At 43.6% G+C, this 13791-nt stretch overlaps 2 protein-coding genes across 7 annotated transcripts in view; one reads left to right on the forward strand and one right to left on the reverse strand.

Moving 5' to 3' along the window:
* Nucleotides 1–62: 62 nt before the first annotated feature.
* csrp1b (cysteine and glycine-rich protein 1b) lies at nt 63–3935 on the reverse strand. The gene is made up of 6 exons (XM_028406119.1): nt 3837–3935; nt 2984–3093; nt 2436–2604; nt 2158–2287; nt 1980–2073; nt 63–572 (listed from the first exon to the last, which is right to left on the reverse strand). Exons 2-6 carry the CDS (start codon nt 3090–3092, stop codon nt 496–498), a joined length of 579 nt encoding a protein of 192 aa, XP_028261920.1. The 5' UTR covers nt 3093; nt 3837–3935; the 3' UTR covers nt 63–495.
* A 2713-nt stretch (nt 3936–6648) lies between these two features.
* The window catches only part of nav1b (neuron navigator 1b), a 60050-nt gene continuing 52907 nt past the window's right edge, over nt 6649–13791 (forward strand). For all 6 annotated transcript variants that reach the window (XM_028405733.1, XM_028405737.1, XM_028405734.1 and 3 more), the window contains exon 1: nt 6649–6743. The gene's annotated coding sequence lies outside the window, so the exon portion shown is untranslated. The remainder of the gene's footprint in view (nt 6744–13791) is intronic.

The raw sequence follows: 13791 nt of genomic DNA on the forward strand, positions 1-13791 counted from the left end.
CGTTTGAATGATAATCAGGGACACGCTGATTTTTATCAGATCAACACCTCAGAAATGCAGCCTAGAGTTGTGTGCCTGAGATTTATTTTGTGTCACAGCAAATCATAGCATGTATGTACAACGTTAGATATGAAGAAAGGCTTGACTGTCGGTGAAGCTGTCTGCCTTCCCTTTGTTCTGATTTTAATTTGAATTAATGAAACTCCTCACTCATCAGACCTCTGTTATCTTTTGAGCGTGTGTGTCTCTTTTGCAGTTTAATTTGTCAGCCAGCTTGTTAACTAACACATAACATTCACAAGTGAAGCACTGGATTCTAATGCAGCACAGCGTGAAGAGCAGAGTCTGCTTAGTGTCGGGTGTCATTTCTTGTTGCCTGAAGCTGGAGTGAAAGGGCAGAGTAGAAACAGGCGAGCTATCGACTGAAGGATCCTGGGATCAGCATTATCGGAGCGCACCAGATGTCAGTCCCAGGTGGGGGCCAGGCCTCAGGCTTCACTGGGAGTGAGCCAGAGCTCCTGCACCCTGACCAAAGCCAAAGCCTTTGGGACCAAAATTCTTTGCGTAGCAACCTGTGAATGAAATTACAATGAGTGAGGAATGATGTGCATAATAACACGTGACTGCAGCAAGAAGGGATTTGATTCGTTGTTTAAATAGCGAGAGACTTTGATAGAGAGATGGTTGGTCCAATCACTAGCCAAGGTTTCATTCACAGCACCGACACATGTCACAGTAAGACAGCACGGATGGCTCAGTTCCATCATATGTTTGGGCGATATGTTTTCTGATTAGCATACTGACTCAGATCAGATGAAGCACACCTCATCATGATCTGTAAATCACGAAGGAGCACAGCAGTGTTTTACTGTAGTATCTTGTTGATAGATGAATAGATCAGGCTTTTCGGCACTATTCGATAAGCCAGAGACCACTGAATACAGCTTCATTGTTGTTAATCAGCTACACTATTACTTGTTTACCAGTTTCATTAGACTTTGTGTTCATCATTTAGTACTTAAATGTTTAAGGAGGTAGGGCGTTAAAATGGGCCAAAGGATGAAAAGGCCTCAGCGACTTGCTTATAGATTCGTCCTATCATCTGACCCTGTTCTATTACCTAAAACAGGACAGTGAACCATCATGACATGCTACTGTCATGCAGCCGTCTTGTGGCAAGTCCAAATGTCTGAATAAGTGTGTGACAGAGTTGTGGGATATTTCTTTTTCTAAGCAGTTCAAAATATGAACGTATCAGTGCCCTCTGGTGGACAAACTATGTTTTGCAAGAACAACAATAATCACTCAATTGTGTTTTTGACAAATATTTCAAACTTGATGTTTGTGCAAAAATGTAAATAAATTCCATGAAGGTGTTTCTGAGAGATCGTGTTAAAGGTAGGGTAGGAGATTTTGAAAACTCAGTGAGAGTCAGCCAGATTTTGAAATTAAACACACGCCCCTTTCTTTCGGAGTTCACCCCAAAGCCACGTCTCCCAACCAGTCTGTGACTTCGGCCATCATGCACGTACCTCTCTGGTGCGTGCAGAGCAGGAAGAGAGTGACAACCAGCCAATACTCCGTGCAGGATCCACCCGGAGGATTGGCTGATGTTTTTAGCATTTTATAGCTTCCACAGATGATTCATATTCTTCGTTTTAATGCAAAACTGCCGAACTAATTGGTTGCTATCGGACTGTAAAGGGAAGTTACACTAATTTAACAAAAAGTGCATCAGAATGAAATCTCCTCCCCTATCTTTAACAAGATAGAGGATGGACAGACAATTAACCTAAAATCCGGATGCCTCTGGCCCTGACTGGCGCCTCTGTGAAGGCTTTAACATATCAACACATTCTCACATTTAAGAAGTGTCAAGTAGGTGTTGTTTACTCTTTCACTGGGCAGTGACACCAGGAATTAATCACATCCAATATTCTGCCCATCATATCTGAACTGTGTCAGTATGGTGCACACACCTTTACAGTAGATCTCCCCATCTCTGTCAGCCAGGGTGGTGGACTCCAGTCCTTTGCCACACTTGGCACAGCGAAAGCAGGCCTTGTGCCACGACTGATGACAGAGGAAAGAGTTTGTTTCAGCAGAATGCTAAAAGAGTCTTTAATGAAGCAAGATAAGAGTTTTGATCGGTCTTACGTTGCCGCCCCCGACGACCTTCTCTGCTGCGTACACAGTTTTCCCACATCGAGGACACACCTCTGAGCCTCCTGCTTTCTGGGCGAACTTGGAGCTGTTGGGGTTATTTGTGGGACGGTGAGGAGCTTGTCTGGAGGGGGAAAAAATTATGTTCTTTAAATAACTTTTATTCCAGTTTATGTGCAGGTTGTGTGTTGCACAGTGATAATAATCAGGTTATGGTGTACTCTGTGTTGTTTATTGGTGAAAATGAGTGGAGGCAGAGATGCTGTGCTCACGCTTCAGGCTTGATTCCAAGTCCCTCTCCTGTGTCCATGCTCAGCGTGCCGGCTCCTCCTCCGAAGCCGTAGCCTTTTGGCCCATATTTCTTGCCATAGCACGATTTACAGTAGATCTCGTCCACATGAACTGCCACAGTTGTGCTGTCTAGGTTCTTCTTACAGACCACTTAATGGCAAAAATAATGAAGGAATCATTCATTTGTCCTGTTGTTAGCTTACAGCTGTTTCTCCACAGACATCACTACATGACATTTTAAAAAAGGAAAATGGCATAACCACGGCTTGTGCTGCTGCCTCAGATAAATACTTGTCTGTTCTGAAGGGAGGGAGAGCGTGTGTGTACCTTCCTCAGCCATATAAGGAAACCTCTGTCACGTTTCCACATGGATCCAAATAAGGACTGGGACGTCTGAGTGAAAACCTGCGGATGCTCACTTTCCTACCCTGATGCCAAACACTCTGCATTCCTTCCTGCCACTTTTCATGATTTAACAGACTCAGTGAACAAATACAGCAAGATTACCAGGACAAAATGTAACACTCACTGCACAGGAAGCAGGATTTATGCCAGCTCTTCCCCTCACACTGCACTTCCTCAGCGAAGTAGACCGTTTTCTGGCAGCAGCCGCACTTGTTTCCTCCTCCGAAAGGCATCCTGTGATCACACACACACACAGCTTGTGTACATTTCTCATGCACTGTATATATGACACTCAGATCATTGTTGGTGAGAGGACAGGAGCCATCTGCAACACTTGAGGCTAAATGCAACAATACCTATAAAAGGAGTTGTGTTTCCTTCTTTGCTTTTGTTGCAGCCTCAGATATGTGACGAGCTGTTCAGTCCTTACTGTAAAATGCAAAGTAGCTGCTAGCGTGGCTCAGATAGTGCCAGGCCGACTCTGTATGGACACCACAAACACTCTGCTTAGTGTGTTTTAATTGTGGCCACATCATGACGGGATGTTAGAGATGTGTCAGCCACACTGTAATCAACTGGATCACTGGATAAACAGGAAATTCCCTTCATTTTGTTTTGAACATTAACAACCCTGACCTCAGACAACCCAACGAGCTAGGACGCAGCTCTACATTTTTGATTTTCTAAAAGAAAAAAGGTTAATTGGTTCATCCTGAGGATAAATAAAACTGTCCGAAAGTGCTTTAAGCCTCTAGCAAAGTTTGCTCCAAGGTTTTTTTTCTACACAGAAATCTTCTTGAGTTATTTCCTATCTGACGCCTTTCCTGTGGTTAGCAAACAGACAAAAGCAGGATATTTTCCTACTTTAAACTTGGCTTTCTAAACATTTTATTCAGTAGCCTGACCTCTCTTAAAATGAGCTGTCAGTTCAGAAAGTTACAAAATAAGTTGAGACAACTAATGGAACAGACTCCTACCTGCACCGCTGTCCTTTCTGTGAGAGGCAACAGAGCTGAGAGGAGACACTTGTCTGATGAAGAGGAGGGAGGCTGAGTGGACACCCGGCTGCACTGAGGGGGAGGAGTCAGGATGCAGGGAGGAAGAGGAGGAGAAAGATGGTGAAAGCAGTTACTCAAGGGCGTGGGTGGGAGAGAAAGTAAAGGGGGTAAAGAGTGACAAAAATTTGGTAATTAAATTTCAAAGCAACAGAGGGATTCTTTGATTCCCCTTTGGAGATTAAGTATTGATTTGTGCTCATTAGTGACCCCAAATGGTAACACAAAGTGACTGAAAATGTTAATCTGGCTTTAGATTAGTTTTAGATTGTGTTCTTGACAGTTTAGGGTGGAGTTTTGACCCATCTACATTTAAATTAGGACGTTCTTTCATTGTTTAAAGGATGAGTTAATAGTGGGGTTCATCTTCTTCAAGACGAAGCAGTGCAGTGTGAGAGGAGGGGTACACCCTGGACAGGTCACCAGTCCATCACAGGGCAATTTAGAGTCACTAATCGACCATAAGCATGTCTTTAGAATGTGGGCGGAAGCCGGAGCACCCGGAGAAAACCCATGCAGGCACAGGGAGAACGTGCAAACTCCACACAGAAAGGCCCCAGTCTCGAACCGGTGTAAGGCGACAGAGCTAACCACTGCACCACAGATCATGGTGTATCCAGGAACTTCTGGACTCATGGCAAAGTGTTCTAAAGACATTTTTTCACTCCCCTGTGTGACCTCATCACTTCTGCTGCTGCTGGAGTTTGTTTTATATGTTCAGGCCCTCCTTAGGTGGATCCCCAGTGAAAGTCACATGACTGATGTTATTGACACATTGCCTGCCTTTGTGGTTTCATGCTACTCCCATTGGTTGCCTTAAACGCTCTTGATGAGGCCAGTCGCTTTCAAATTCTGGGATGTTTACAAGGAAACTGTGTACAAGCTGGTGAATGTAGCGGAGCTGTTGGCAGATAAATGAGCAGATATTTCCCCAGGGAGACGGCCAGGCTGGTATCACCAGACACCTGGATGGACCAATACAAGCAATGACATGTGTGACATATTCAAGAGCCTCAATGGCGCCTCTGTGTTATTAGCTGTCAAGTGCTGATGAATGTTTGTGACCGGTCCGAACCGTCTGAGCTGAAATTGGTTTGAAACATGGCTGGAACTTTAAAGGCCTGTTGGCTGATGTCAGCAGCAGTTTGCATGGGCTCACCATGAAAGGGTAAGAATGATATCAAAATGTCAACGACCGAACAGATGAGTGCAGCTTTGAATGTTTTAATATTTGTAGTTCTCTCTTGTTTCTGTCTGTCTGGTCTTTATCGAGTACAGCACATGACCAGTTAGATTGAAGTCAGACGACTGACTTGGCAAGACGAGAACATTCCTCTGTTTGGCACTGAAAGCCATCATGGCTGCTTTTTTTTTTTTTTTTTAAATTACATTTTGGTTTTATAGTGAGGCTGTGGTGGAAGGACGGGAGTCACTCTGCACTCATGGCTGTAAGGATTTCAGCTCTGAACCACACATGACATTTTCTCTGATATTTCCTGCAGTGATTTTGTTGATTCCTCTCTCATTGTCTGCGGGCTAATGTGTGTTTTCTCATGAATATAACAAGTCTCTATATGTGGGAGGCATTCCTGGTTGCAATGATATGAAGAAGCTGTGTATAAATCTGTCCGGGGAAGGAGAGAGCTGCCTCGCTGGGCGTTTTTTTTTTTTTTTTTACTGAAGGCCGGGGATCTCCCCTCTTTCTCCGCTGTCATCAGAGAACTCTTTGTGAGTTTTTTCTGTGGGTCATGTGATTCAGAGGGCAGTAGGTCAGTCAGATATTTGTCTGGCGTCATGTTTTGTGGACACTTAATTTGATTACATCTGACCTGTTGCTGGTCATGAGTTCAGTGGGAATCTGTGAAGTTAGTGTTGGGAGTACTTGAAAGATTGTTATGGTGGAAATGTTTATATAAATAGGTTGGTGGCCACTGCATGCAGACACAAGGTGTCATGTTTATTATGTTGTGTTATTATTTTTAAGATTTTGGTCATATTAAAATTGTCCTTTGGTCGTGTTACAAATCCACTCGCATGTACATACAAAGCACTGCTGACATTTCTCTGGTGAGCTTGTGTGCTCTGTGACATTCAACAGTTGTGGAGGCCGCCCTTCATCGTCTTTCACAGTTTGGTAGAGACGTCACACGTGTGACCTTTTCCACACAAGACGCATCCTTTTGTGTTTTGGAGGAGATGGTTCTTATTTTGCTTTCAGAATAAAATCACACATTTTTTTTCTGGTTTCACAAATAAGAGGAAAGGTGAATCTGAAAGGGAGATGAGTCGATAGGAGGAGGGAAGTGAAAAGCCAGCTGAGAGATGCTGCTCGGTCTGACAACCCCCCCCCCCCCCCCTCTCTCTCTCCAAGCCCTCCAGGCTCTTCACCGTCATAGGAAGAGACAATGATGAACTCTATAAGCCTATTTATAGCCTGTGATTGGCTAACACTAGCCCTCTGTTTCTGCTCTGTGGACATCCGCCTTGGCCGGTTGTGCACATGTGATTATGTTCATGGTGGGGAGAGGAGAAGAGGAGTGGATTGACAGACTCGGTGGATTAATCCAGAGGAAGAGGAGAGGATAAGAGGCAGAGCAAGATAAGAGGCAGGGGGACGGGGCTGGGCTGTGGTCCATGCATCAGTGTGCAGCAGAGGAGCTGTGGGTGCCTGCTGGGGGAGTCTGTGGAGGAATTCAGGCTCTTTTCTTTTTTCACGTTTGACCTGACTTGAAGCCAGGACTCCTGTCCTGTTAGTGGTCTTCCTTTTGGCAGCACCTGTCACAGAAACTCTGCCAAGTGATCAGGTGTTGGAGTGAAGAGCTGGAGGAGGTGAGTGGACCTCACACTGAGGATGTGTTTGTGTGTTTGGCTGCTTGATGTTTGTAGTTTAATGTTGTCGGGTATTATTTTATTTGCTATTTGCAGTTTCTGCATGTTGTTGTTTGTGTGTTTTAAATATTTCTGTAGAACAGAAGTGATTATTTAGCTCCGTTTGGACAGTGCGGCTCCTCTTGTGAATATTTTCTTTCATAATATTAACCTGTGTACAGTATCTTTTGCATTTTACGATGCCAAGTTTGGGCAGTTTTTTACTATTTCTGACCTTTTTATGTACCGATTGATTGAATAAATAATCAATTATGAAATGATTAGTTAGTTGCAGGCTTGCTTTGCAGACATGTGACCTAAATACCCCTCATTAAACCAAATGCCTTTTTTTTTTGCTTGTTTGGCGACTTCAGTAAACAAGAGACAAATCCATCCAAAATTAACTTTTCAGCAGTGATACTCTTCAAGCTGCTGAAACACAAGCAGCCAAAAGTGTTTGTAATATTTATATAATATGATTAAAATAGACGGGGGTCTGAAAACACAATTCATTCAACAAAAATCATTAGATGCCTTTCACGTGTGGGGTGGGGTGGGGGGTAATTGTGTTTATAGGGATTTGGGCTGGATGCTGGAAGACCCTCCCCCCTCCTCTCCTCCAGCCTGATTCTATTTGCTCTCTGCTGACTCCTGCTCTGCGGCACGCACCGTGGTGTCCATAATGAGAGGATGCAGTTTCATAAATTAGTCAGTAGGGGTCACACATGGGCAGAGATGATGTTTGAGTGATCTTGACACACCCTGATTGTGTCTTTTTTTGGTGTGTGTGTGTGTGTGTGTTCTACTTGGTGTAAGCCGTGCTGATGCAAAAAGGTGACAGTGTTTATTAACTGAAGCAGAACGTGCATCTGAGTGTGAAGAGCACAGTTAATAAGAGTAAGGTGAAGGATGGAGGACCTGTTCTGTGTGTACCTCCCTGTGAACCTCGCTGGTTCCTTATCTAGACACCTTTAATTAAGCTGCGATTATGCTCAGGCCTGTGCGATCTGAGGGAGCTAATAATAGGGACGGCGATTTGTATCTCTCAAGGTCAGACAGAGAAATATGTACAGTGTGCAGATTAATTACACATTTCGGAGTATTTCTGTATCCCGCCACAGTGCACATCTCTGACTGTAATCCATACTTATCTCCTGTCTGGAAGGATGCAGGGCTCTAATTTCCAAACTGCCTGTGTCTGTAATCTCTCTTCAGTGGGTCCTGCAGAGCAATTTCACTTCAATTTCCTCAAATGTGCTAGAAATATACCCGCCCGCCACCATACCACTGCTTGCCTTCTGTTTTCACACCAGTCTATGTGTTGTTTCATTGCTCCCGGCGCAAGCTAAATTTGCTCATGTTCCACCACATGTCCTTGGTCTGCACATATTCTGTCTTGTAAGTTACCCGTGTGAGTCATTTTGGAATATTAGACGTCAACACACACAGGAGGGGGGTTCTCTTAGTCACAGTTTGTAATCCCTACCTCAAAGATTATGTGGGGTGAGGGGGGGGAGTGTGTGAACACATGCTGTCACCACATCCTCACTCCTGTCGTTTTTTTTTTTTCTTTTTTTTTTGCATGAAGTGACACCTCAGAGCCGTCCTCCTCTGGCCCAGATTCCCACTGTGGGTCGTGTTTAGGGAGCCTGTGCCCTGTAGGCAGCCAACTACAAAACATGCAGTGACAATTCAAATTAGTCCAGCTCACTGGCTCTGGCTGTGACTCAGGACACTGAGCGCCGGGCGGAAAAGATGCATGCGCAACCCCGCCGAGCTATGCTGTGACAGAAGAGGAAGGAAGGAGAAGGTGCAGAGTGTGTGAGGTGGGTTTTATGAGCGCTTCACCAGGTATACGGCTCATTTTTAGCTCAGCACTTTAACTCAGAGAGGGAGAGAGAGAGAGGGAGAGAGACTCGGGCTGGAAAAACGCCAGGTCCATTTGCAAGTCGGAGAGAGAGAGAGAGAGAGAGGGGGAGAGAGAGCGCCTGCTGGCTAAGTGGTCTGATCCACAGGCAGCAACTGCAGCAGAGGATCTGTCTAGAGTATTGTTATGCAAGCAGGAAGTGCAGTCCCACTTTGATCCAGACGCTGGACGGAGGCTGAGATGCTTCAGAGCTGGAAGCTGCCGTCTGGTGTCCCATCTGGGAATTTGCATAGCGGACAGTAGAATATAGCACAGAGGCTGGAGCAGCGTCTCTTCACTGTCACAGGAATGGACTCACTCAGCATCCAAAGGTTCTGAGCATCTTCTGAACTTGTTCTCATCTCATTAAGCTGTGTTTAGGTAAGTTTGAGTCTCTCTGTGACTATTGAGCATCAATAATATTTGTTACACTTGTACAAGTTTTCTTTGTTAATTAAACTGGATTTATATCATGTTATTGATCCTGACTTTCCATTTCCTGCTGTGAGCACGAGCATGTGAGAACTCAGTCCTTTAAAAACAGTGTCATGTGTATGAGCTCAGACACCACCAGGCTGCTGAACAAATTCCTGCAAAGACTTCAAGGTCCCGTGCTGGACTTTTAATGTCCTGCCTGGGACTGGGAGTCATGTGCCTGGTAATTGTCTGGGATGTACAGCTCTGCTGACTCACACCAGTTTGTGCTTCCGGCTACCACAGCATCACACTCATGCTTTTCACTACTAATCTACTTAGTTTACAGGGAGAGAGATTGAGATTATTCATGTGATGCTATTTGATGTCCACATCAAAGACTGATTCAGAGTGAGCTGTTCATTCACCGCTGCAATGATTCAGTGGTATTTCTTTTGAAATATATATGTAGAGACACACAATTGTCCTTTTCTGAGTGGCTTAACAAACACTTTTTTTTGTCCTGAAAATATACTTTTAGGGATGCACAAATTTACAGAGCTTGTTTAAACTCTTGCACATTAAGGAACATGTAGCCAATATATGATCCAAAAGGTTCTTCTACGACTGGCGGCGATCGAAGCCTAACAATAAGCAGAGTCAACGTGGGTGCCCTAAAACAACACTTGGATATAAAATGTTGTCGGAAGCATCAGTTGCCAAATAGTAGATACTGAATTAGGAAAAAAAAATCTGTTTTTTTTCTCCAATTTAAATGCATTTAATGTTTAGATTTTTTGTGTCATAAGACTCACCATGATCTGTATCTAATCCCCTATCCTGGTTTTAAATACCTATCTCCAACCACAAGCAAAACTGAACTTAAATGTGAGTTAGGGCAGCAACAAACTTCTAACTTGATACTCGAATACTCGCCGATTATTTTTTTTTCGATTATTCAAGTAATGGATCACAAGTAAATGTCATAGTTTTCCCATAAATACTGCTGCAGCTTTTAACTATTTCAATGGTTGACGCCTACTTCAGACTGCTGCTTTTTCAATCCACGACCGCCTCCATGCCCAGAGCTGTGTGTGTGTGGCCGCTCACCCGTACCCACGTCTGCACGAAACGCATTGCCGGTGCTTCTAAGTGCTTACCCCGCACAGACCTGCAAACAGCTCACCCGGGTTTTAAACCCAGGGCACCCAAACCATACCACTACGCCACGAGCCAGAGAAGGTGTTACACTCGCATGCCATTCCAGTACTAAGTACAGAAAACCAGTACTAATTTAGTTGTCGATGCCCTTGAAAATTACTCGAGTACTCGATTAATCGTTGCAGCCCTACTGTGAGTGAAAACAAAACTGCTCATGGCATCAGGGGACTCGACCCCCGGACCTCTCAGTGAATGTCTGTATTTCCACCATCCCCAATCCTACCTCCTAATGCAGATCAATGCTTATTTTGTCCCCTGTAAAAAATTAATAAATAAACAAGCAAAAGATACAAGATAGATACAAGAGGAATACAAAAATAGATGCTCGGGCTGTTATAGAAATGGTGCCATTCCATAGTTTGCCCACCAGAGGGTGCTGTAGCATCCATGTCATCAGTGTTAGCTCTTTCTGTTGTACATTTTTTTTTTTAGACTTTCTTGTTGTTATGAATGTCTTGAAGTTCCACACCAACCCAAGCATGCACTTATGCACACAATACACACCATAAAGTAATTCAATCCTACTCTGGGAGTCCATGCGTGGCCCTGGGAATACCACTAATGGCGGGTGATGTCATTGCCAATAAGACTGATCTATCGCGTCGGAAGCTTGCCGTCTTTGTGAACTTAACTAATTTCAGTGTCGCCTAGGATTATGGTATTACAACACAGAAATAGTGTCCTGTGGTAAAGGCTACTTCTACAATAATGCAGGGTAAAAGCATCATTTTGTCCCAGCATCATGCCCAGGACACTTTCAGACCTGCTCCATTTGTAGGCTTCTGTACATCAATCAGCAATTTGTGGTCAATCCACATGTAATATGAATTGTAATTATTCTTTTCATAAAATAACAGCTCACACATGCACAGCAATGCTCGGATTACCCTCATGTTTAAAGGGCAATTTTTGTTCTCTCGTAAATGCCACGTCTTAGTGCATCTTGAATCCAACTGTCAGTGTGTGTCTGTGTGTGTGTGTGTGGTTTGTCTCGTTTGGAAAGTCTAGTCCACAGACACGCTCCAGTGGCAGACATGTTCCACCTTGGCTAACCCAAAATGGCATGTGTGCCGGCCTCGGAAAAACCCTGATATATATTTTATATGTTCCATATAAAGCTGTTATATAAACAGATCAGGATGAACCTTCGAGAGACGTCAAGCAGATGTGACGAGAGGTGCAGGTGTCACCTCTATATTGTTGTGATGCACATTCGTGCCTGCTGGAGGAAAGGATGTCAAAGATAGAACGTGTTTGGGTGAAAACGTCTTGCTGGAGGTTTGTTTTATTGTGTGTGTGCGTTGGTAAAACAACCGCTTCATTAAAGATATGAGTGAAATAAAGTGGAAAGTGTTTGTTTTGCTGCTTCTTTAATTGCATGGAAAAAGCATGTCCTTTAAAGTTGCCCTTGCCTCTGACTTGAACTCGGTGAAGAGGAGTTTTTCAGTCTTGCGGTTATAATTTATGTCACTGTTAACATCATGTCAGCTGCTGAGTGACATGTTGCAGAGGCTGCACCTCCCCAGAGGACTGACATTTGGGTTCAGTTTGCCCCCGCCCCCCCACCCCCAGTGAACAGAAGCTGAGCTGAAGCAGACACTGGTGACAGAACACAAGAGGCTGTGGGTGAAGATGTTGTGTTGATGAGGACAGACGTGGCAGAAGGAATGTTTTCAGGAGTTGTAATTAGTGCACTGTAAAAATGGTTAAAATAACTGCAGCCATGGTTGCCAGCATAATTAGATAAATATGCAGCATACAAGATGTAAACAACTTTACAAAGTCCTGTAAATTATACAGTTTAAAATGATCAGTTTATTATAACACATGGAACTGCAGACTTAGCATGTCAATACAGCCATTACAACAGTGAGGTTTATTTTGTACAATAAATCTTTTAATTCAACAGAAACGTTCAGTGAACAGAATATTTACTGAGAAGCAGGCCCGGAGTGGCTAATCGGGAGATCCGGGAGGATTCCCGATGGGCCTGTGTTGTGCCAAAAAGTGATCGTCTGCCAAAAACTGCTTAGGACGAGTGTGCTTCCTGAAAGGTCTGTTCTACGCTTAACAGGAGGAAAGAGAACATTTCAGAGAGCTTTATACTGCAGTCAACTTTCTTGTATTAATTATTTTAAAAAAGGAAAAACAACATGTGTCTTTTTTTACAGCTTTTGCAGCATGCTTGCATCTAACTGTTTTTTCAGGCTTGTGTAAAGTTTAAAAGAAAAAACTATTGGCTCTTGTGACAAGCTGACAGTAGTGACAGCTTTTGGGACTGAGGCAAGCAGATGCTTTGCTGGTCATAGAAATGATGACTGACTGGAAAAAAAACTGAAAGAAGGAGTCAGTGGTTCTGTCTTTGACCTTGTAGAAAAGTGTCTGCAGAGTTATTTTTATGTGTTTTTTGTGCCGTGGGGCTCACAGGCTATGTTACAGTAATCAAAATAGAAATGATATCATTGTGCTAAATGAGGGTTTGTCTAGCTGCATATGATGTTTGTCCGTTCAAACGAAATAATTAAGTTACATTTGTTTTAAAATGATGTTTATTTAGTTTCTTATTATTGTTTGCAGTTATATCCCTGCTGGCAAAACCTGTAAACATAATGATCCATTTGAAAATCTTGTTTTTGACTGGACTGTAGTTGTGTGTTTGGAGTTACTTCGGTGCACCCCAGCGGTCTGGTTTGCATAAAGAACTGAGCATGTTTCACTGCCTGCAGTCTTTTTCTTACGAGCCTCTCAGATGAAAGTGAAAAAGCTTGTTTTATTAGCGTATGCATGAACTGAACCACTGGGTCTATTTTAGGTGCTGCTGCAGTTTGCAATGTGCGATTATTGAAGTCCTACATATTCTAATGACCCAGTTCACACAGCCAATGGTCCGTTGCAGACTGCTGCCCACACTTTGACTCATCGGCACTCTGCAGTGTGCTGTGATAATGCCGTCCTATTCCTACATGAGCTCCAGTTCACTTCTGGGAACTGTGTCGGTTGCATAACTGTAGCATAACTGCAGCAGCAGGTTGTATGAGAGTGCATGAATACAGCATCCGGGCAGTGCTCATGAGCCTGTTCTCATTTTACATGCATCATGTCTGCTTCTGTTTCAGGTTCAATGAAGATGTTTATGTGCGAGCTCCTGCAGAAACACCCTTATTGACCCTGTGTAGCTGTAAAATGACTAAATTCCAATTTTAGTTGTTAGTTGTAATTTTTGCATTATAACTAACCTCCTTTTGAAGAATCACGTTTCCTTCAAATGACGTGTACAAACCTGCCAGAAGTCTTCCAAATAACATGCATGCAGTGGTCTAAAGCTCTGGTTTGTTTGATGACACATAAATCATGTTGTAGTTCAGCTGGTCTATTTCTTTAATTTCATCTCTAGGTGTGAAATGGACCCTTTGATGGAACCAGCAGGGGGCCGGGTCCCGATTTTAATCCTGAATTTCATTTATGGAT

The sequence above is a fragment of the Parambassis ranga genome, chromosome 5, assembly GCF_900634625.1.
Source record: "Parambassis ranga chromosome 5, fParRan2.1, whole genome shotgun sequence".
Lineage (NCBI taxonomy): Eukaryota > Metazoa > Chordata > Actinopteri > Ambassidae > Parambassis > Parambassis ranga.